At 46.4% G+C, this 25,579-nt stretch overlaps 1 protein-coding gene across 2 annotated transcripts in view; it reads right to left on the bottom strand.

Annotated features, from left to right (window-relative positions):
* Nucleotides 1–22,997, bottom strand: part of MRPL14 (mitochondrial ribosomal protein L14) — a 26,747-nt gene extending 3,750 nt beyond the window's left edge. The window contains exons 1-2 of one of the 2 annotated variants that reach the window (XM_040351771.1): nt 22,870–22,997; nt 3,135–3,216 (exon numbers count right to left, since the gene is read on the bottom strand). In XM_040351771.1, the coding sequence (XP_040207705.1) occupies nt 3,135–3,208 (74 nt within the window). In that variant the 5' untranslated portion in view covers nt 3,209–3,216; nt 22,870–22,997. Of the gene's footprint in view, nt 1–3,134; nt 3,217–22,839 lie in introns of both variants that reach the window. The other variant, XM_040351770.1, reaches the window with a different exon arrangement.
* Between the last annotated feature and the right edge of the window lie 2,582 nt (nt 22,998–25,579).

Here is a 25,579-nt window from a genome sequence, read left to right as displayed (position 1 = left end):
TAAAGGTTCAGTTAATTTTTTTTTTTAAATAACAAACATGTCATACTTACCTCCACTGTGCAGATCGATTTGCACAGATTGTCCTCTTCTGGGGTCCCACGGCGGCTCCTACCCGCAATAGATAGCCCCCTCTGGGAAGCTCTCTCCTGAGAGAGTTACCTTGCGGGTGCGCTCGAGTCATACACTCGGCATCCATAGCCGCCGAGTATGTGACTCGGCCCCGCCCCCCGCATCATTGGACATTCATAAGGGCATTTAAAAGCAAAATGGAAGGATGAGGTAAGTGAAGGAGGACTGCACTAAGGGAAAGGAAGCTATTTAGGGGAAAAAATTGTGGGCCAGATCCACAAAGATCTGCCTATCTTTAGGCAGGCGTAGCGTATCTCAGATACACTACGCCCCCGTAACTTAGAGCGTAGTTTCCGTATCCAGAAAGAATGTGCGCCGTAAGTTACGGCGGCGTAGTGTTATTGTGTCGGCGTAAGGGCGCGCAATTCAAATGACTAAGATGTGGGCGTGTTTTATGTTAATTCATCTTGACCCCGCGTAAATGATGTTTTTTTTTGAACGGCGCATGCGCCGTCCGTGGGGGAATCCCAGTGCGCATTCTCGAAATCACGTCGCAAATAGTCAATGCTTTCGACGTGAACGTAATTTACGCAAAGCCCTATTCTGGAACGTTTTACGCAAACGGCGTAAAATTCTACGCTGTCCCGACGTCCATACTTAACATTGCGTACGCCTCATAGACCCAGGGGTAACGTTACGCCGAAAAAAGCCTTTATGTAAAAAAAATGCGCCGGGCGGACGTACGTTTGAGGATCGGCGTATCTAGCTAATTTGCATACTCTACGCGGAAATCAACGGAAGCGCCACCCAGCGGCCAGCGTAAATATGCACCTAAGATCCGACGGCGTACTAAGACGTACGTCAGTCGGATCGAGCCCACATTGTCGCATCTTGTTTTGTGGATACAAAACAAAGATACGACGGCGCATCGTAGAACTTACACGGCGTATCAATAGATTCGCCGGCGTAAGTTCTTTGTGGATCTGGCCCTGTATCTTTACAACCCCTTTAAGACAGGAAGGGGTTAAGTGCACATTTAGGGCCAGATTCAGGTAGAAGTGCGGCGGCGTATCGTAGATACGTTACACCGCCGCAAGTTTTCATCGCAAGTGCCTGATTCACAAAGCACTTGCGATGAAAACTATGCCGGCGGCCTCCCGCGTTATTTAAATGGGCGTGTGCCATTTAAATTAGGCGCGCTCCCGCGCCGGACCTACTGCGCATGCTCCGTTTCGTAACTCCCGCCGTGCTTTGCGCGAAGTGACGTCATTTTTTCGAACGGCGACGCGCGTAGCGTAATTCCGTATTCCCGGACGGCTTACGCAAACGACGTGGATTTTTAAATTTCGACGCGGGAACGACGCCCATACTTTATACAGCAATACGATTGCTGTGTAAAGTTAAGGCACCAAAAACGACGACTAAATTTGCGACGGGAAACTAGACTAGCGGCGACGTAGCGAACGCGAAAATCCGTCGTGAATCGCCGTAACTTCTAATTTGCATACCAGACGCTGGTTTACGACGCGAACTCCCCCCAGCGGCGGCCGCGCTATTGCATCCTAAGATCCGACAGTGTAAAACAATTACACCTGTCGGATCTTATGGATATCTATGCGTAACTGATTCTATGAATCAGCCGCATAGATACTCTGAGAGATACGACGGCGTATCTGAGATACGCCGTCGTATCTCCGCTGTGAATCTGGCCCTTCGTTTCTGTGCCAATTTATTTCTATTTTTATATTGGTAAACTTTAACCACTTGCTGCCCGCCAATGACATATTGACGGCGGCAAAGTGGTTGTCTGATCCTGACCGGACGTCATATGACGTCCTCAGGATTCTGAGCCGCTGCGCGCCCCCGGGGGCGCGCATCGCGGCGATCGTTGTTGCGGGGTGTCAGTCTGACACCCCGCAACACAGATCTCGGTAAAGAGTCTCTCACGGAGACTCTTTACCACGTGATCAGCCGTGTCCAACCACGGCTGATCACGATGTAAACAGGAAAAGCCGTTGTCGGCTCTTCCTCACTCGCGTCTGACAGACGCGAGTATAGGAGAGCCGATCTGCGGCTCTCCTGACAGGGGGGGGCTCGCGCTGATTGTTTATCCCTGGACCACCAGGGTGGGCAAAAAAAAAGTCTGTAAAAAAAAAAAAAAAAAAAAAAAAAAAAAAGCATTACAAAAAAAAAAGATGCCAATCAGTGCCCACAAATGGGCACTGACTGGCAACATAGCTAAATCAGTGCCGCCCCAGTGTCCATCAGTGCCACCCTACAGTGTCCATCAGTGCCACCCCACAGTGCCCATCCATGCCCAGTGCCCACCTATCAGTGCCAATCTGTGCCACCCATAAGTAGCCATCAGTGCCACCCATAAGTGCCGCCCATGAGTGCCCATCTGTGCCGCCTATGAGTGCCCAGTGCCGACCATCAGTGCCGCCCATGAGTGCCCATCAGTGCCGCCTATGTGTGCCCATCAGTGCCGCCTATGTGTGCCCATCAGTGCCGCCTATGTGTGCCCATCAGTGCCGCATACAAGCGCCGCCAATCAGTGCCACCTCATCTGTGCCCGTCAGTACTACCTCATCGATGTCCATCAGTGCCATCTCATCGGTGCCCATCAGTGCCGCCATATCAGTGCCCGTAATTGAAAGAAAACTTACTTATTTACAAAAAAATTTACAGAAAAAAATAAAAAAACATATTTTTTTTCAAAATTTTCAGTCTTTTTTTAGTTGTTGCGCACAAAAAAAAAAAAAAAAAAAAAAAAAAAATCGCAGAGGTGATCAAATACCACCAAAAGAAAGCTCTATTTGTGGGGAAAAAAGGACGCCAGTTTTGTTTGGGTACAGTGTAGCATGACCGCGCAATTGCCATTCAAAGTGCGACAGCGCTGAAAGCTGAAAATTGGCTTGGGCGGGAAGGTGTATACGTGCCCAGTATGGAAGTGGTTAATAAAATCTTGGTAAAAAAAAAAAATGATATATATATATAATTGTGTATGATTATGAGAGATGTGTATACAGTATGAGCACAGGGACACAGTAAAGCGTCACTCTTACCTGAAGGTCTGTGTGTTAATGGCAGTCCAGGTCTGGCAGACTAGAAGTCGGGCGGCTCGATGTAACAAGGCCATGCTGCTTCCTGCGGACACACAAACAGGTCAGAGATCAGTCTCAGCGATCGGACAGCTCAGTACCGCAGAGGGCGGTTTGGTAAGTAAAAAGACAATTCAGGCTTTGTACAGTAGAGATATAATCACCCTCCAAAGACGGGCCGACAACCTGTGTGACCAACATGACCCCCCCCATACAATTAGTCCACACATGAGTCTGACCACCATCTGACCTACAGGCTGCAATACTCAGGAAGAAGATCGATGGGACACAACACTACAATTTTTATACCGAGGAAATCCCATTCTTTTATACTAATAACGATTTCTGAAGAGGGCCGATATCTGCAGTCTGTGTGGTTAATAAAATCTTTAGATGAGAGCTGTGGGTGTGATGTAACAGTCATGAATACATTACACCTGTGTGACCAGCGGTGATCAATCCACGAGGAATAGGAGGACCCCCCCCGCCGACATCACCAAGAGGCTACACCATAGAAGTATACAGCTGTCCTTAACCACTTAAAGCGGTTGTAAACCCACAATTTTCACTTTGCATTTCATAGTGTAGTTTGTTATTAAAAATTAATTGCTACGAGTAATTTTTACTGTACCTGCTTCCTGTCCGAGTTATTAGTATTTTGACGAGTCATGACGTTAAATGCGCATGCGCCATATTCCTACTTCATTCCGGCTAGCCGAGACCCGGCCGGAAAGATTCAGGGGTGGTGTCATTTCCTGTTTTAGGAAACGCCGTCTGTTTCTCCTTCTCCGTGTGACGTACAAGTCACATGGTAAGCATCACGGGATCTAGTCAGACCCGTCATCCCGCGATACTTGTACGTCACACGGAGAAGGAGAGACAGACGGCGCGAATTACAAGCTTGAAATCTATTAACTAGTGCGCTTGCGCGGGATTATCGGTACAAGGACGTTCTGTGGGCGGAAATACAGAGCGATGCAGACGCGGAAGACCACAGTGGAGATGGCGCCGGCGAATATGCTGCAAAAACTTTTGGATGATGAAGAATATATGCAGTAAGATAACAAATTTATATACATACAAAGTGGTCATTCGATTCATATTTAATTTGCCTTTCAGAAGGTTCTGAATATTGTATTGATGTGGGTGGGTTTACAACCACTTTAAGCCCCGGACCATTATGTGGGTTAAAGTGGAGTTCCGGCCACAATTTCACTTTTTATATATAAATACCCCTGTAATACACAAGCTTAATGTATTCTAGTAAAGTTAGTCTGTAAACTAAGGTCCGTTTTGTTAGGTTGTTACAGCATTTAGACACTTTATAAAATAGAAATTTGACTGGGGCCATCTTAAGTGTGGGCATCATGAAGCCAGACTGTATGACTTCCTGGATTTCAGCCTTGCAGATCCCGCACATGCTCAGTGCTGCACAAGCAGTGTAATAGGTTTCAGATCAGGTTTCAGCACCTGTACTGTCCAAGTCACATGATTCTTTTCGAGACTGGGGAGTGCACAGACTCCTGGAAAGTTACACCCTCTACATTCCCAGGAGTCTGCGCGGTGTAGGTTAGGAAGCTTAAAGCGGAAGTAAACCCATCGATGTAACACTTAAAAAAACTGTTAACATTCCCGGCATGCCGGGAATGCTAACTGCACATTGGTTGTGCTCTCAACCAAACTGTCAAACCATCCAATGGCTGGTGTCATAACTGATCACATGTGCAGCTTCATGGCAGTTGAAGATTGAACAAAGGCCAAGATGGCAGCTTCCTTGGCTGAAAAAGATAGGAGGGTTTACTACCACTTTAAGCACCTAGGTGCAGGAAGAGGGAAGATTAACTATTCTGCCTAGCAACAACACTTTGAAGGCATCTAAAAAAAAAAAAAATTTTCTTAAAGGACTAATGACATTTTTTTTAAACTACTGATGTAATGTTATATTTACGGGTGGAACTCCACTTTAAGGACCTGGCCCCTTTTTGCGATTCGGCACTGCGTCGCTTTGACTGACAATTGCGCGGTCGTGCCTCCCAAACAAATATGGCGTCCTTTTCCCCCCACAAATAGAGATTTCTTTTGGTGGTATTTGATCACCTCTGCGGTTTTTATTTTTTGCGCTATAAACAAAAATACAGCGACAATTGTTTTAAAAAATTCAATATTTTTTTTACTTTTTGCTGTAATAAATATCCCCAAAAATATATATAAAAACTTTTTTTTTTTCCTAAGTTTAGGCCGATACGTATTCTTCTACCTATTTTTGGTAAAAAAAAGAAAAAAATCGCAGTAAGCATTTATTGATTGGTTTGCGCAAAAGTTATAGCGTCTACAAAATAGGGGGTACATTTATGGCATTTTTATTAATTTTTTTTTTTTTTTTTTACTACTAATGGAGGCGATCAGTAATTTTTTTCGTGACTGCGACATTATGGCGGACACTTCAGACAATTGACACATTTTTGGGACCATTGTCATTTTCACAGCGAAAAGTGCTATAAAAATGCACCGATTACTGTGAAAATGACACGGGCAGTGACGGGGTTAACCAGGAGGGGGCGCTGTAGGGGTTAAGTGCGCCCTATGGGAGTGTTTTTACTGTGGGGGGGGGGGGCGTGGCACGTCACTGATCGTCGTTCCCTAACACAGGGAACAGATGATCAGTGACAGCCACACTAGGAAGCACAGGGAGAGGTTTGTTTACACACAACTCTCCCCGTTCTTCCTTTCTGTGACCCGATCACAGGACACCGGCGGCGATCGGGTCTGCGGGTGCAGTCATGGAGGACAGGACCGGGGTCTCACGACCCACAGCTGGGCATCTTAAAGGGGACGTACATGTACGTCCATATGCCCAGCCGTGCCATTCTGCCGACGTAAATAGTCGTGAGGCGGTCCTTAACCACTTAAGGACCACCTCCTGCAGATATACGTCGGCAGAATGGCACGGCTGGGCACAATCACGTACAGGTACGTCCTCTTTAAGTGCCCGAAGCTCCGTGACCGCGGCACCCGCGAACCCGATCGCCGCCGGAGTCCCGAGATCGGTCCCTGGGGCTGAAGAACGGGGAGAGGTGAGTGTAAACACACCTTCCCCGTTCTTCACAGTGGCAGCTTAATTGATCGTGTGTTCCCTAATATAAGGAAACACGATCAATGACGTCACACGTCCAGCCCCGCCCCCCTACAGTTAGAAAAACATATGAGGTCACACATAAACCCTACAGCGCCCCCTAGTGGTTAACTCCTAAACTACAATTGCCATTTTCACAGTAATCAGTGCATTTTTATAACATTTTTTGCTGTGAAAATGACAATGGTCCCAAAAATGTGTCAAAATTGTCCGATGTGTCCGCCATAATGTCGCAGTCACGAGAAAAAAAAAAAAAAAAAAACGCTGATCGCCGCCATTAGTAGTAAAAAAGAAAAAAAAATTAATAAAAATGCAATAAAACCTCTCCTATTTTGTAAACGCTATAAATTTTGCGCAAACCAATCAATAAGCGCTCATTGCGATTTTTTTACGAAAAATACGAATCGGCCTAAACTGAGGAAAGAAAATGTTTTTTTTTTTTTATATATTTTTGGGGGATATTTATTATAGCAAAAAGGAAAAAATGCTGCATTTTTTTCAAAATTGTCGCTCTATTTTTGTTTATAGCGCAAAAAATAAAAACCGCAGAGGTGATCAAATACCACCAAAAGACATCTCTATTTGTGGGGGAAAAAAAGGACGCCAATTTTGTTTGGGAGCCACGTCGCACGACCGCGCAATTGTCAATTAAAGCGACGCAGTGCCGAATCGCAAAACCTGGCCGGGTCATTTACCTGCATAAAGGTCCGGGTCTTAAGTGGTTAAAAAAAAAAAAAAAAGATTGAGATCTCCCCAGAGCGGCTCGATGATATTAAAAGTGATACCAAAGTATTTTTTTTTTTTTGTTATAAACATGTTATATTTACCTGCTCTGTAATGGTTTTGCACAAAGCAGCCCCGATCCTCCTCTGCGCCTGTTCAGTGCCCCACACAGTAAGCAGCTTGCTATAGGTGGCTCCCTGTGTCCATTCAGACATGGAGCCACAGGCTAGCCCCGCCCTTTTTTTCTCCCCACTGGCTGACTGATTCTGATTGACAGCAGCGGGAGCCAATGGCGCTGCGCTGCTGTCTCAGCCATTGAGGAGGGGAGTCCCGTGAAGCGGAGACACTCCTGCAACATCGCTGGATAAAGACGGGGCTCAGGTAAGTATTAGGGGGGGGAGGCTGCTGCACACAGAACACGGGAGCGTGACCGCAAGGTAACCCCCACGGGAGAGCGCTTCTCCTAGGGGGGTTATCTGATGCGGGGAGGAGCTGCCGAGGGACCCCAGAACAGGTGGATCGGGGCCACACTGTGCAGAACGAACTGCACAGCGGAGGTACGTTTTTTTGTTTGAACCTTTAGTATCACTTTAATGCATCAAATGCATTAGGTAAAAAACCTTGAGAATTTAAAAACCCCTTTAACCACTTAAGGACCGCCTCCTGCAGATATACGTAGGTACGTCCTGTACTAGTACCCAGCCTTGGGTCGCGGGCGCACTCCTGCGGCGCACTCCCGCGTCCTGGTCCGAAGCTCCGTGAACGGGACCGCGGGTCCCGCGGACCCAATCGCCGCTGGAGAACGGCGATCGGTCCCGGAGCTGAAGAACGGGGAGAGCTGTGTGTAAACACGGCTTCCCCGTTCTTCACTGTGGCGGCTGCATCGATCGTGTGATCCCTTTTATAGGGAGACTCGATCGATGACGCCACACCTACAGCCACACCCCCCTACAGTTGTAAACACACACTAGGTGAAACTAAACTCCTTCAGCGCCCCCCTGTGGTTAACTCCCAAACTGCAACTGTCATTTTCACAATAAAGAATGCAATTTAAATGCATTTTTTGCTGTGAAAATGACAATGGTCCCAAAAATGTGTCAAAATTGTCCGAAGTGTCCGCCATAATGTCGCAGTCACGAAAAAAATTGCTGATCGACGCCATAAGTAGTAAAAAAAAAAAATTATAAAAATGTAATAAAACTATCACCTATTTTGTAAACGCTATAAATTTTGCGCAAACCAACCGACAAACGCTTATTGCGATTTTTTTAACCAAAAATAGGTAGAAGAATACGTATCGGCCTAAACTGAGGAAAAAAAACTTTTTTTTATATACTTTTGGGGGATATTTATTATAGCAAAAAGTAAAAAATATTGCATTTTTTTCAAATATGTCGCTCTATTTTTGTTTATAGCGCAAAAAATAAAAACCGCAGAGGTGATCAAATACCACCAAAAGAAAGCTCTATTTGTGGGAAAAAAATGACGCCAATTTTGTTTGGGAGCCACGTCGCACGACCGCGCAATTGTCTGTTAAAGCGACGCAGTGCCGAATTGTAAAAACCCCTTGGGTCATTTAGCAGCATATTGGTCCGGTCCTCAAGTGGTTAAAGCTGAACTCCGGCCAAAAACGTCTGCACTGCAAAAATAAACCAACGCCAATGAAATGTGAGCAATGCGCGTTTTTTTTTTGTGATCGGAGGAGGGGAGATCGTGATGTTCATCTGCGTCCCCTCCAAATCACAGAATGCCTTCAATTCATTAACTACTTAACCCCCGGACCATATTGCTGCCCAAAGACCAGAGGACTTTTTGCGATTCGGGACTGCGCCGCTTTAACTGACAATTGCGCGGTCGTGCGACGTGGCTCCCAAACAAAATTGGCGTCCTTTTTTTCCCACAAATAGAGCTTTCTTTTGGTGGTATTTGATCACCTCTGCGGTTTTTATTTTTTGCGCTATAAACAAAAATAGAGCGACAATTTAAAAAAATAATAATATTTTTTACTTTTTGCTGTAATAAATATCCCCCAAAAATATATAAAAAAACATTTTTTTTCCTCAGTTTAGGCCGATACGTATTCTTCTACATATTTTTCGTAAAAAAAAATCGCAATAAGCGTTTATTGATTGGTTTGCGCAAAAGTTATAGCGTTTACAAAATAGGGGGTATTTTTATGATATTTTAATTAATATATTTTTTTTACTAGTAATGGCGGCGATCAGCGATTTTTTTTTCGGTATTGCGACATTATGGCGGACACTTCGGACACTTTTGACACATTTTTGGGACCATTGGCATTTTTATAGCGATCCGTGCTATAAAAATGCATTGGATTACTATAAAAATGCCACTGGCAGTGAAGGGGTTAACACTAGGGGGCGGGGAAGGGGTTAAGTATGCCTGGGTGTGTTCTTACTGTGGGGGGGGGGGGGGGCCTCACTAGGGGAAACACTGATCCACTGTTCATACATTGTATGAACAGAAAATCAGCATTTCCCCCCCTGACAGGAACGAGAGCTGTGTGTTTACACACACAGCTCCCGTTCCCCGCTCTGTAACGAGCGATCGCGTGTGCCCGGCGGCGATCGCACACGCACGGAAGTCGGGGGCGAGCGGGGGCGCGCACGCGCCCCCTAGTGGCGGCTCAAAGAGCCGCCGTATAGCTACGGGCTCTCGCCCAGGAGAGCCGACCTGCCGCCGTATAATGACGGTGCGCGGTCGGCTAGTGGTTAAAAAAAAAAGCGAACTGGAGTCGCTACAGAGTGAGCGACCCGCTGTGATCTGTCGGCGTTCGACGTTCGGTGCTGGCTGTACTGCACAGGCGAACGAAAGCATTACGTACCGCACACTTCATTTGCATTCATTTATTTTTTCAGGTGCTGAATATTTTTGTCCGGAGTTCAGCTTTAAACTTTTCCTGCCAATGACGGGGTTAATGTCCAGGTGCCGTGAAGAGCTCTTGGCCCCTGGTGAGGGTAAATATTGGCCCCTGGTGAGGGTAAATATTGGCCCCGAGCTTCAAGCACCCTCCTGCCAGGAAGAGAGGAGAAAGTAAACAGTGGATGAGAATGTACAGAGCCTCCTGTCCTCCCGAGAGCCTCGGGACTCCCCCCCCCCCCCCCCCCCCCCCCCCCCCCCCCCCCCCCCAATGCCGTGTTCTTCTGATCACATCAGGATGGAACGAGCCCATCTAGTAAAAAATTAGGAGCTCTATGGTGGAGCTCTGGTGGCCCAGTCTGCAGCCGTGGGCCTTTGGCACTTACTGTGTGGCCCCTGGCTCCCCCCCCCCATCAGCTATTTCCCTGCAGAGGTACTTTCTCAAGGCCAAGGAAAATACTAATACAGTGGAACCTTGGATTACAAGCACTCGCATATCAAAGCAAGTTTCCCCATAGAAGTCAATGGAAACAAAGATAATTTGTTCTGCATCGACTTCTATTGCATGCAATACCGCATGTGGCCAGGGGTGGTGGGGGGCACCGGAGAGCCTAGGAAAGGCTCGGGGACAGCTTGGCTGAACTCAGAAAACCTCGGGAATGAACCAGCACAGACCCCCCCCTGTCAGGAGAGCAGCCGGTTGGCTCTCCTCTAGTCATGTCTGTCAGACACGAGTGGAGGAAAAGCAGATAAATGACTCTTCCTGTTTACATCGTGATCAGCTGTGATTGGACACGGCTGATCATGTGGTAAAGAGTCTCTGTCAGAGGCCCTTTACCCAGATCGGAGATGCGGTGTGTCAGACTGACACACCACACCATTGATCGCTGCGCGGCCCCCACGGGTTATCCTGATCACGTCATATGATGTCAAGATAACAGAACCACTTCCTGGCCATTATTTCTGCATACGGCGGGCGGGAAGTGGTTAACCACTTCAATACCGGGCACTTTCTCGTGGGGGGGGGGGCGCGCATCGCATGATCGCTGGTGCGGCGTTTCAGTCTGACACAAACCGCTACACCGATCTTGGTAAAGAGTCTCTGACGGAGGCTCTACACCATGTGATCAGCCGCGTCCAATCACGATGTAAACAGGAAGAGCCGTTGATTGGCATTTTCTCACTCGCGTCTGAGGAGAGCCGATCTGCTGCTCTCCTGACAGGGGGGGGGTCCGTGCTGATTGTTTATCAGCACAGCTCCGCCTCAGATGCCCACCCAGGACCACCAGGATGCTGCCAGGACCACCAGGGATGGCCACCACACTGGACCACCAGGGAAATGCCAATCTAAGCCCAGGCAGCTGCCAATCAATGCACATCAGCAATACCTGCCAGTGATGCCTATCAGTGCCACCTATCAGTGCTAGTGGTGCAACGGATCACAGTGATCCGTGATCCGAACAGGTCACCCCCCTTCGGATCGGCACACACTGTGATCCGCGGATTGCCGCTGCTCCGGAGCTAGGCTGAAGCTGCGGCCTTTCCAAATGTTATGGCCGCGGCTTCGGCCTAGCTCCAGAGCGGCCATCTTGGTACACCCGGCGGCGGCCCTCCTCTCTGTTTACACCCACAGAGGAGGAGGAGGAGCCCGCACTCGTGGGACACACCGCTGGGAGTCATACTACTGGGGGTGTCTGTCTGTACTACCTGGGGGGGGGGGGGGGGGGGAGTGTGTCTGTCTGTACTACCTGGGGGGGATTGTCCGTCTGTACTACCTGGGGGGGATTGTCCGTCTGTACTACCTGGGGGGGATTGTCCGTCTGTACTACCTGGGGGGGATTGTCCGTCTGTACTACCTGGGGGGGGATTGTCCGTCTGTACTACCTGGGGGGGATTGTCCGTCTGTACTACCTGGGGGGGATTGTCCGTCTGTACTACCTGGGGGGGATTGTCCGTCTGTACTACCTGGGGGGGATTGTCCGTCTGTACTACCTGGGGGGGATTGTCCGTCTGTACTACCTGGGGGGGTGTCTGTACTGAGTGGGGGGTGTCTGCACTGAGGGGGTTCTTTACTGAGGGGGGACTATAGTTGGTGGGGGGGGGGGGGTGACACCATTTTTTTCTGCACCGGGTGACACAAACCCTAGTGACGCCACTGCAGTGGGGGAGATGTGGATATTACAGTGGGGGGGGGGGGGGATGTGGATATTACAGGGGGGGGGGGGGGATGTGGATATTACAGTGGGGGGGGGGGGATGTGGATATTACAGTGGGGGAGAATTTTTATTTTATGCCGATCCGAAAATTGATCCGATCCCTGACTTCTGATCCGAGGAACGATCCGAACCGTGAGTTTTTTGATGCGTTGCCATTAGTGCCCACCAGTGCCACCCATGAGTGCTGCATATCAGTGCCGCCTACCAGTGCCCATCAGTGGCACCTCATTGGTGCAACCCCATTAGTGCCGCCTAATCAGCTGCCATCAGTGAAGGAGAAAGGTTACTTATTTACAAAATTTTATAACAGAAACAAGAGAAAAACTTTATTTTTTTTCAACATTTTCAGACTTTTTTCTCGATTTGTGGGGGGAAAAAAATGAAAAAAATTCTGTTTGGGTACAACGTTGCATGACTGCGCAATTGTCATTTAAACAGCGACAGCACAGAAAGCTAAAAATTGGCCTGGGCAGGAAGGGGGTGCAAGTGCCCGGTATTGAAGTGGGTTTTTGTTTTGGGTCCTCCCCACCCCCACCTCCACTTGCTGACCTATATACATACGTTGCGGTTTGCAAGTTATCTATTGGGGTTTTAGCTAAAGCCATCTATCAGCCATAACCTTGGTAACCTTCCCGCCGGCGTTTCTCTTACCATTTTTACCGGCGCAATCCAATGGTGCGGCCGGCTGGTTCACAGAGGCAATGAGAGACTAGACAGCCTCCGATCACCTCTATGGCCTTGGAGGACTGGAGCAACGTCATGACATCACTTCCGGTCTATTTTTTTTTTTTTTTTTTTTTTTATCTTTTGTTTTTAAAAAGGTAAAAGGAGAGATTTGGGGGCTTTTTGACCTCCAGATCTCTCCATAACGAGGACCTGCCATCCCTTATTTCTATTACAATGGAAGTTTACATTTCTTGTATTAGGAATAAAAGTGATAAAAAAAAATTAAATGAACAGTGTAAAAAAGGAAATGAAATAATAATAAAAAAATAAAAATAATCTTTTATAGGGCCCCTATCCCACCGAGCTCGCGCACAGAAGCGAACGCATACACAAGTCGCACGCGTACATGAAAACGGTGTTCGCACCCCACATGTGAGGTATCGGCGCGATCGTCAGAGCGAGAGCAATAATTCTAGCCCTAGACCTTCTCTGTAACTCTAAACTGGTCACTGTAAAAAAAAAAAAAAAAATAAGAGTATGGAGAGTACGGGCTAGATTCATAGAGAGTTACGCCGGCGTATCAGTAGATACGCCGTCGTAACTCTGAATCTACGCCGTCGTAAATGTCAGCGTATTCTGGAAACCAGATACGCGCAGCGTAAGTCTCCTACACCGTCGTATCTTAGGGTGCATATTTACGCTGGCCGCTAGGTGGCGCTTCCGCCGATTTCAGCGTAGAATATGCAAATGAGCTGGATACGCCGATTCAGAAACGTACGTGCGCCCGGCTGATTTTTTTTACGTCGTTTACGTAAGGCTTTTTCCGGCGTAATGTTACTCCTGCTATATGAGGCATAGCCAATGATAAGTATGGACGTCGTTCCCGCATCGAATTTTGGAAATTTTACGTCGTTTGCGCAAGTCGTTCGCGAATAGGGCTTTGCGTAAATTACGTTCACGTCGAAAGCATTGACTATTTGCGACGTGATTAGGAGCATGCGCACTGGGATACGTTCACAGCCGTTCGTTAGAGACGTCATTTACGTTGGGGTCATGTTTTATTTACATAAAACACGCCCACCTCTTGACAATTTGAATTCTGCGCGCTTACGCCGGCAGATTTACGCTACGCCACGGCAACTTACGGAGGAAGTGCTTTGCCTCTCTAAATTGCAGCGGCGTAGCGTAAATAACATATGTTAAGCCCGCACAATTTTACGTCGCCCTACCTGAATCTAGTCCTATCTTTTTAAGCGGTGGGCGGCCCTCTTTCAGATAAAAGTGGTCTCTGCGGCGCATTCAATGTTGACGTAGGCGCACGGCGCGGCTCTTGAATGGGAGCCTGCCGGAAAAGAGCGCATGCGCGGGGATCGTGCCGTTCCGCGCGCATTGCCCGGGAGTGACGTCATCGCCGCTCCGGCCAAGTCACAGCGCCGGAGCGGCGATACCCGTAAGTCACTCCGGGTATCATGGCGGCGACGGAGGACGTGTCCGAGGACCGCTGTGGGGGCTTCGATCTAAGGTAAGTAATTGATAATGAGCTAGTATGCTAGTCATACTAACTCATTATTGCCTTGCAGGTTGTAAAAAAAACATATGGGGGAAAAAAAAATGTTTTTGTGCTTTTAACCACTTCCGTACCGCGCTATAGCCGAATGACGGCTTCAGCGCGGTACTGAAAACTCAGGAGGACGTCAGCGGGGAAATTCTGTTTTGGCCGTGTCCCCTGGACACAGCCAATTACAGATCGCCGCAAACGGCCAATCAGAGTGGCTGTTTGCTAGGCGATCTGTGCGGCCAATGGGAGATGATCTCAAATGTAAACATATGAGATCATCTCTCATTTCCGCCTCTCCCTCCTCACACAGACAGCGCGTGTGAGGAGAGAGAAGGTCTGTGATCGAACTAGCTACATTGTTGCAAACGTTTGCACCATACAGTGCCCATACAGTGCCCATACAGTAAAGTACAGTGCCATCCCTGTGCCACCTCATCCGTGCCATCCCTGTGCCACCTCATCCGTGCCATCCCTGTGCCACCTCATTCGTGCCATCCCTGTGCTGCCAATCAGTGCCCACCTGTGCCGCCACCTCAGTGCCCACCTGTGCCGCCACCTCAGTGCCCACCTGTGCCGCCACCTCAGTGCCCACCTGTGCCGCCACCTCAGTGCCCACCTGTGCCGCCACCTCAGTGCCCACCTGTGCAGCATCATCAGTGCACATCTGTGCAGCATCATCAGTGCCCATCTGCTCCGCCAATCAGTGCCCATCTGCTCCGCCAATCAGTGCCCATCTGCTCCGCCAATCAGTGCCCATCTGCTCCGCCAATCAGTGCCCATCTGCTCCGCCAATCAGTGCCCATCAGTGAAGGCTTAGCACACACACCTGTGTAGTTGCACCAGCAACCATGTCCAAAAGGTCCTATTCCCTTGAGGAGGCATTCCAAATCATTTCTGCCCCCGACGAGAGCAACGGGGAGCTCTCTCTTTCAGAGTCCCTTTCCAATTCAAATTCTGAGTTAGACGTCAATTATGAGCCCGCCCTCAGTAGCGGAACACTGAGTGACTCAGAGGAGGAAGATAGCCGGCCGGCTAAACGAAGGCGTTCTAGTGAGGATGCAGTGCCATCCGCCAGCACTGCAGGGCCATCCGCCAGCACTGCAGGGCCATCCGCCAGCACCGCAGGGCCATCCGCCAGCACCGCAGGGCCATCCGCCAGCACCGCAGGGCCATCCGCCAGCACCGCAGGGCCATCCGCCAGCACCGCAGTGCCTCGGCAACAAACTTCCAGGACCCATGCCAGCCTTCCCTATGCCCTTCAGAACCCCTTGTGGCTTCCTGCTACTTCAGGAGAAGCCAACATTCCCCCTTTCACGGCCCAGCCAGGAATCCAAGTGAACACAGAGAATTTCACTCCAATTGATTATTTCAATCTAATGTTCACAGAGGACATGCTATCTGGAATTGTGGCCCAGTGCAATCTATTTGCACAGCAATTTATTGCAAATAATCCCACGTCCTACCATGCCCGTCTCTTCCAGTGGAGAGACCTTACGGTGGAGGAGTTGAAAACTTTTTTAGGCCTCACATTGTGCATGGGACTCAACCCAAAAAACGCTTCCCATTCCTTTTGGTCCAAAAATCCCATTTACCACATGCCCATCTTCTCCACCATAATGCCCAGAGCCCGATACTTCACCATCATGAGATTCCTACATTTTAATGATAATGCCCAGTGCCACCCCCGAAATCACCCAGATCATGACAGGCTCTTCAAAATCCGGCCCTTACTCAATTATTTTTCCGAGAAATTACCCCAATTGTATACCCCGGACCAACACATCTGTGTAGATGAGTCCCTTATAAAATTTAGTGGCAGACTCCAAATAAAACAATTCATCCCCAGCAAAAGAGCCCGCTATGGTGTGAAGGTGTACAAATTGTGTGACCGAGTCACAGGATACCTGTATGCCTACAGAGTATACGAAGGCAAGGACACCCAGCTGAATCCCCCTAATTGCCCAGACTACTTGGGATCAAGTGGCAAAATTGTTTGGGAACTAATCAACCCCCTATTAGACAAAGGATACCATCTATACGTAGATAATTTCTACACCTCGCTTCCCTTGTTCCACAACCTGCACCGGAAGCAGACGCCAGCATGTGGCACCATCAGAAACAACAGGAAAGGCTTTCCTCAAAGCCTGGTGAACAAAAAGTTGAAAAAAGGAGAATCAGCAAGTCTAAGAAACAATGCGGTTCTGGCGGTGAAGTGGAAGGACAGAAGGGATGTCTATATGCTATCTACTATCCACAATGACACCATTGTTGAAACCCGCAGAAGGCGTGGCACCACCATCCGAAAGCCCACTTGCATCCAGGACTATAATTTGTTTATGGGGGGGGGGGGTCGACTTCAATGACCAGATGCTTGAACCCTATCTTGCTACAAGAAGAACGTACCATTGGTACAAAAAAGTTGCCATTTATTTTTTTCAATTGGCCATATACAATTCTTATGTAATTTACAGCAACTCCACCCAAAACCCCAAACGCTTCCTTGGCTACCAAGAGGACCTTATCACTGCCCTTATTTTCCCGAACGATGCACCCCAAACCATCCGATCTGATGTATTAAGTCGTCTCGGCGAGCGTCATTTTCCCGATAAAATCCCTCCCACAGAAACAGGCCGACGACGTCAAAAACGATGCAAGGTATGCGCCAGTGAAGGAGTCAGACGAGACACATCTTTCCATTGTGCTGATTGCCCTTCCAAACCAGGCCTCTGTGTAACTGAATGTTTTCGTCGTTACCACACCAAACTAAATTATTAATCTCCTCCATTCCTGCCTTCACACCCCTTATGCCACTGCCTGCTCTGTAACTGACCCCGGCTTGTTTTTTGACCACGATTCTGCCTAACGATTTTGTAATGCCTCTGCCTGATCTGGAACTGACCCCGGCTTGTTTTTTGACCACGATTCTGCCTAACGATTTTGTAATGCCTCTGCCTGATCTGGAACTGACCCCGGCTTGTTTTTTGACCACGATTCTGCCTAACGATTCTGTACTGCCTCTGCCTGATCTGGAACTGACCTCGGACTGTTTGACCATGTTTTTGCCTGCCTCTTGGACTGATCTTGTACCCTGCTACTGGACTAGTGGGAACACAGGGGTCTCACATATGTGAGGGGCTCCAGAAAAGTTTTTCTGGATGAAGAAAACATTTTTTTGTTTTCTCATCCTAGATTAGGGTCTGGTTGCCCGGAGGCTTCAAAGAGATTTGGGTGGGAGAAGCCTCTACCCCTGTCCCCATTCTGTCCTGAACGAGGCCCTACTTCTGCCTGCTGCCTGTAGGACCTATGCCATCATGCCTCTGCCTGTTGCATGAACTGACCACCTGCACCAACACTGACAGGATAGTATCCCTGCCTGGACGTTGCTGACCAAGTCCCTGCCTGCTGCCTGGACCAGTGCTATCCTGCTGTGTAGAACTGCGCTACTATTACAGGTAATCTTTTGTTTACGTTTTGCTCAGCATAATGTATTTTAGGGTGTAATTCTTGGTATGTGCATGCTATGTGTCTCTGGAACACCTGACGGTGTTCCTTGCATGTTGGATCTCTGTATGTGGTCAGGCTGTGTAGAAGTCTCACACATGTGGTATCGTTGTACTCAGGAGGAGTAGCAGAATTTATTTTGGGGTTTAATTTTTGCTATGTACATGCTATGTGTTGGAAATATCTTATCAATGGACAACTTTGTGTAAAAAAAATGCGTTTTCATTTTTTTTTCCACATGTTCCAAAAACTTCTGGAAAAAAATGAATCGTTCAAAAGACTCATTATGCCTCATAGATTATACGTTGGGGTGTTAGCTTTCCAAAATGGGGTCATTTTGTGGGTAATTCCATTGTCCTGGTGTTCCAGGGCCTTCAAAAGTGTAATAGGTAGTCAACTAGTTAGATGTGCAATTTATGCTCCTAAAACCCCTGATGGCGCTCCCTGCATGTTGGGCCTCTGTATGTGGCCAGGCAGTGTAGAAGTCTCACACATGTGGTATCGTTTTACTCAGGAGGAGTAGCAGAATGTATTTTGGGGTGTCATTTTTGCCATGTACATGCTATGTGTTGGAAATATCTTATCAACGGACAACTTTGTGTAAAAAAAATGCGTTTTCATTTTTTTTTCCACATGTTCCAAAAACTTCTGGAAAAAAATGAATCGTTCAAAAGACTCATTATGCCTCATAGATTATACGTTGGGGTGTTAGCTTTCCAAAATGGGGTCATTTTGTGGGTAATTCCATTGTCCTGGTGTTCCAGGGCCTTCAAAAGTGTAATAGGTAGTCAACTAGTTAGATGTGCAATTTATGCTCCTAAAACCCCTGATGGCGCTTCCTGCATGTTGGGCCTCCGTATGTGGCCAGGCAGTGAAAAAGTCTCACACATGGGGTATCGTTTTACTCAGGAGGAGTAGCAGAATGTATTTTGGGGTGTCATTTTTGCCATGTACATGCTATGTCAGAGAAATAAGCTAATACAATGACAATTTTGAGAAAATTTTGAAATAAAAAATAAAAATCTTAATTTTGCAAAGTATTGTGGGAAAAAAACAACTTCAAATAACTCACCATGCCTCTTAATAAATACCTTGGAATGTCTACTTTCCAAAAAGGGGTTATTTGGGGGGCATTTGTACTTTCCTGGCTTGTTAGGGTCTCAGGAAATGAGATAGGCCTTCAGTACATCAGGTGTGATCAGATGTGATAATTTTTTATGATTTGCACTATAGTTTGTAGACTCTAAAACTTTCACACAGACCAAATAATTTCCAAAAAATGTGGGTTATTTTTATCAAAGACATGTAGCAGTATAAATTGTGGCCAAAATTTATGAAGAAATATTAATAATTTGCAAAATGTTATCACAGAAACTAAGAAAAAAACATTTTTTTTTTTAAAAATTCGGTCTTTTTTCATTAATAGCGCAAAAAATAAAAAACCCAGAGGTGATCAAATACCACCAAAAGAAAGCTCTATTTGTATGAAAAAAAAAAAAAAATCATTTGGGTACAGTGTTGCATGACTGAGTAATTGTCATTCAAAGTGTGAGAGTGCTGAAAGCTGAAAATTGCTCTGGTTAAGTGCCAATATGAGATTTGAGGTCTTTTTGATCTTGTATTTAACCACTTAAGCCCCGGACCAAAATGCTGCCTAAAGACCCAAGGGGTTTTTACAGTTCGGGACTGCGTCGCTTTAACAGACAATTGCGCGGTCGTGCGACGTGGCTCCCAAACAAAATTGGCGTCCTTTTTTCCCCACAAATAGAGCTTTCTTTTGGTGGTATTTGATCACCTCTGCGGTTTTTATTTTTTGCGCTATAAACAAAAATAGAGCGACAATTTTGAAAAGAATGCAATATTTTTTACTTTTTGCTATAATAAATATCCCCCAAAAACATATATAAAAAAAAAATTTTTCCTCAGTTTAGGCCGATACGTATTCTTCTACCTATTTTTAGTAAAAAAAATCGCAATAAGCGTTTATCGATTGGTTTGCGCAAAATTTATAGTGTTTACAAAATAGGGGATAGTTTTATTGCATTTTTATTAATTTTTTTTTTTACTACTAATGGCGGCGATCAGCAATTTTTTTCGTGACTGCGACATTATGGCGGACACTTCGGACAATTTTGACACATTTTTGGGACCATTGTCATTTTCACAGCAAAAAATGCATTTAAATTGCATTGTTTATTGTGAAAATGACAGTTGCAGTTTGGGAGTTAACCACAAGGGGGCGCTGAAGGAGTTAGGGTTCACCTAGTATGTGTTTACAACTGTTTGGGGGTGTGGCTGTAGGAATGACGTCATCGATCGTGTCTTCCCTATAAAGGGAATGACGCGATCGATGCGCCGCCATAGTGAAGGACGGGGAAGCCGTGTTTACACACGGCTCTCCCCGTTCTTCAGCTCCGGGGAGCGGCTATAAACAAATAGCCGCGCCGTGGTCCCGGATCGCTCCCCGAGCGGACCCGACCTCCGCATGTAGCGGGGGGGGGTCCCGATCGGACCCCCCACCCGCTAATAGGCGAGGACGTACGTGTACGCCCATGTGCCTGTACGTGCCATATTGTGGACGTATATGTACATGCGGGGGTCGGGAACTGGTTAAAGAGGAGTTCCACCCAAATTTGGAACTTCCTCTTAACCCACTCCTCTCCCCCTTACATGCCACATTTGGCATGTAATTTTTTTGGGGGGGGAGTGGGGGCTTCAGCACGAGTGGGACTTCCTGTCCCACTTCCTCCTTCCTGTAGGCGACTAAGCTTAATCGCCTTCAGGAAGTGGCTGCTGTAGGCGATCGCCTAGGACACGTCACAGGTCCTAGGCGATCTCCTGGCCAATTACACAGCGCGGCGCCGGGCCACGCGCGCATGCGCAGTGGGTGCCCGGCCGTGAAGCCGAAAGCTGTCACGGCCGGGTGCCCACACTGAGAATGAAGACGCCGGCCGGAGAGGGGGGGAGAGGAGCGGAGCCCCGGCCGGCGCGTCGCTGGAGCAGGTAAGTGTCTGTTTATTAAAAGCCAGCAGCTACACTTTTTGTAGCTGCTGACTTTTAATAAAGATAAAAAAAGCCTGGAACTCCCCTTTAAGAGGACCTGTCATGTTTTTTTTTTTTATTATTACAAGGGATGTTTACATTCCTTGTAATAGAAATAAAAGTGACCCAATTCATTTTTTTTTTTTAAAGGACAGTTTAAAAATAAAAAGCAAAATAAGAAAAATAAATAATTTTAAGCGCCCGGCTCGCGTGCAGAAGCGAACGCCTACGTAAGTTGCGGCCGCATATGAAAGCGGTGTTCAAACCACACATGTGAGGTATCGGCGCGATCGGTAGAGCGAGAGCAATAATTCTAGCCCTGGACCTCCTCTGTAACTCAAAACACGCAACCTGTAGAATTTTTTTAAATGTGCCTATGAAAGTTTTTTTTTGCCTTCCTCTGGATTAAGGATGAGCTCCGGCGTGTTCGCATTGAACACGTGCAGAGCCCGCCAGGAAGTCGGCACCCGCGCTGCGCTAATCACAGCCAGGCAGACATTGTCCGATGCTCGGCTGCAGAGATCGGGAAATGTCTGCCTGGCTGTGATTAGCGCAGCGCGGGTGCCGACTTCCTGGCGGGCTCTGCACGTGTTCTATGCGAACACGCCGGAGCTCATCCTTACTCTGGATCAACTGTGGGTATAGAATAGAGTATATGGGATTGTATGATATTTTTTTTTTTTTTTTTTTTTTTGTGGTTGAACTGGATGGACTTGTGTCTTTTTTTCAATCTGACTAACTATGCAACCTATGGAGCTTTTTAAGGATCAAAATTTGTCCCCCCCCCCCCCACGTGCGGGCGCAATTTTGAAGCGTGACATGTTGAGTATCAATTTACTCGGCGTAACATTATCTTTTACAATATGAAAAAAATAAAAATATTGGGCTAACTTTACTGTTTTCTTAATTGTTTTAATTTAAAAAAAAAAAGTGGATTTTTTCCAAAACAAAATTGTGCTTGTAAGACCGCTGCGCAAATACGGTGTGACAGAAAGTATTGCAACGGCCGCCATTTTATTCTCTAGGGCGTCGAAAAAAAACTTCTGGGGCTGAAGCTGTTAATAATAATAATAATGATAAATATGAATGATCAATAGTAATGATAAAATAATAATGGTTAAAAATAATAAATAATGATAAATATTAATAATAAATAATAATAATAATAATAATAATAATAATAATAATAAATAATGATGATGATTATTATTATTAATAGTAACAAGAATGATAAATAATAATAATAATAATAATAAATATTCATAATAAATATTAATAATAAATAGTAATGTTAAAATAATAATGATGATGATTAATAGTAACAAGAATGATAAATAATAATAATAATATTAATAATAATAATAAATATTCATAATAAATATTAATGATAAAATAATAATAATAATAAATATTAATGATAAAATAATAAATACTAATGATAAAATAATAATAAATATTAATGATAAAATAATAATAATAAATATTAATGATAACATAATAATAATAATAATAATAATAATAATAATAATAAATATTAATGATAAAATAATAATAATAATAATAAATATTATTGATAAAATAATAATAAATAGCAATGATAAAATAATAATAATAAATATTAATGATAAAATAATAATAATAAAAAAGTAGAACTAAAGACAAAACTATTTTCTCCACTTTGGATAATAATAGGGGGGGGGGGGGGGGGTTATAACCCCTGTCTGAATTTGTGTTTGCCCTCTGTGTCCCCATTGGGGAGATCTCCTGTCACTTCCTGTCTGGGGTCACTCTGGACAGACCCGCCTCCCCCCTCTAACACTGACATATGACAAGGACTGGACAGCTCTCAGGCTCCTCCCTCTCCCGGGTGTGTTGTATGTGTAACCCGCCCGGTATAGAAGGTTCCCTCGGGCTCCCCGGGGTCACCCTCCTCCATCTTACTCTACTCACCGACCGGTGGCGTCAGCGCTCAGTACGTACACTCACGTGGGCGCCCACAAGACGGGCTCGTCCCCGCCGCCCGGATCTTTTCTGCCCAGACGCAGTGCGCGCCCTCCTTCCTCTACTCCGAGCGCGTTCTCGGGACTCCCCACTGACAACGCGCGACCCCGGTGTGTTCTATCGGATAGCCGCGCTGCTCATCAGAAAGCCTCTACCCGGCCTACTGCGCATGCGCGATGCGCAGCCGAAGTGACGTTGCCTTGTGGCCATCTTGGTACACCCTCACTCGTCCGCAGTAGGCCTAAAACTAGAAGTCGGCCAGCGGACATCTTTATACACCCACCGGAGTCTTGCTTTTCACAGTTAGTTTTAACATTAAACTCAGCTTATATAGTGAAATGCAATATGTAGAAGTCCCTGACAATGTTTTGATGTTGAATTTTAAAAATCTTTTAAAAATTAAACATCAAAACAGTGTCTCCGACTTCTAAATACTGCATTTCACTATGTAAGCTGAGTTTTCTGTTAAAGCGGGAGTTCACCCATTTCTAAAAAATTTTTTTTTCTTCCCCTAGATTCCTGCTCGTTCGGTCTAGGGGAATCGGCTATTTGTATTAAAATAGGTGCAGTACTTACCCGTTTTCGAGCTGCATCTTCTTCCGTCGCTTCCGGGTATGGTCTTCGGGAGCGGGCGTTCCTTCTTGATTGACAGTCTTCCGAGAGGCTTCCGACGGTCGCATCCATCGCGTCACTCGTAGCCGAAAGAAGCCGAACGTCGGTGCGGCTCTATACTGCGCCTGCGCACCGACGTTCGGCTTCTTTCGGAAAATCGTGACGCGATGGATGCGACCGTCGGAAGCCTCTCGGAAACCTGTCAATCAAGAAGGAACGCCCATTCCCGAAGCCCATACCCGGAAGCGACGGAGAGGATGCGTCTCGTAAACGGGTAAGTACTGCACCTATTTTTAAATAAATAGCCGATTCCCCTAGTAATAACGAGCAGGAATCTAAGGGGGAAAAGTGCCCTCTAAGGGTGAACCCCCGCTTTAATAACTGTGAAAAGCAAGACTCCGGTGGGTGTAAAAAGATGTCCGTTTGCCGCCTTCTAACTCTAGGCTTACTGCGGACGAGTGCAGGTGTACCAAGATGGCAGCGAGGCAACATTACTTTGCGGATGCGCAGTAGGCTGGTTAGAAAGAATATAACTTCTGAAATTCGAATTTTGAATAAAATAGAAAAGAATAGAATAGAAAAAAATAAAAATAGAAAAGAACACTAGAATAGTGTCAAATAGAAAGAATATAACCTTCTTTCGAAATTAGCATTTTCGAATAGAGAAAATTTGAATTGGAATAGAAAAGAATAGAATAGAAAAGAATAGAATACAATACAATAGAAAAAAAACAATAGCATAGAATAGAATGAATATAACCAGTTCCCCAAATTTGAATAGAATAGAAAAGAATAGATTAGAATAGAAAATAAAATAATAGAATTGAATAAAATAGAAAGAATATAACTATCTTCTGAAATTCGAATTTGGAATAGAAGAAATTAGAATAGAATAGCAAAGAATAGCATAGTATTACATTACACATCCCCCGCACCTCTAGCCCCCCTTACATTACACATCCCCCGCACCTCTAGCCCCCCTTACATTACACATCCCCCGCACCTCTAGCCCCCCTTACATTACACAGCCCCCACACCTCTGACCCCTTACATTACACAGCCCCCACACCTCTGACCCCTTTACATTACACAGCCCCCACACCTCTGACCCCTTTACATTACACAGCCCCCGCACCTCTGACCCCTTTACATTACACAGCCCCCACACCTCTGACCCCTTTACATTACACAGCCCCCGCACCTCTGACCCCTTTACATTACACAGCCCCCGCACCTCTGACCCCTTTACATTACACAGCCCCCACACCTCTGACCCCTTTACATTACACAGCCCCCGCACCTCTGACCCCTTTACATTACACAGCCCCCACACCTCTGACCCCTTTACATTACACAGCCCCCACACCTCTGGACCCCTTTACATTACACAACCCCCACCCTGCATATTACACAGCTCCCCCTGCACATCACATGCCCCCCTACCCAGCCCCCCTGCATATTATACAGCCCCCCCCCAGCTGTGTAAGAACAAAGGGATGGGGCGCTTTACATTTTATTTGTTTTCTTATTTATTTTTTTACACTGTCCCTTTGAAAAATAAATTCTGATCACTTTTATTGCTGTCACATCCCTTGTGACAGTAATAGGCACCTATTTAGACCCCTCATTTAGGCCAATATATATCTACATATTTTTGGTAAAAAAAAATCTCAATAATCTATATTGATTGGTTTGTGCAAAAGATCATGATTATGATCATCAGTGCAGCCCCAGCAGTGCCCATCAGTGCCACCAATCAGTGCCCATCAGTGCTGCCTATCCGTGCCGCCTATCAGTGTTCATCAGTGCCATCTATGAGTGCTCATCAGTGCCACCTGATCGGAGATGCGGGTGCGCGCACGAGCGGCTTGTTCTGAAGGACGTCATATGATGTCCACTCAGAACAATGAAACCCCCTGCCCCGGCCGTCATTTTGCTAAAGGCCGGGCGCAAAGTGGTTAAGATGGTGGTGCGCAGTGACGGTGCGTCCATAGTGGGCGCAGGAGTGCCGCCCCCTCTCTCTCCTGCACCGCCACTGAAAACAATACACAGATTCATGCATTGCATGAATTTATGT

The sequence above is a fragment of the Rana temporaria genome, chromosome 4 (assembly GCF_905171775.1).
Source record: "Rana temporaria chromosome 4, aRanTem1.1, whole genome shotgun sequence".
Lineage (NCBI taxonomy): Eukaryota > Metazoa > Chordata > Amphibia > Anura > Ranidae > Rana > Rana temporaria.
This window is presented reverse-complemented; position numbering and strand designations above follow the sequence as displayed.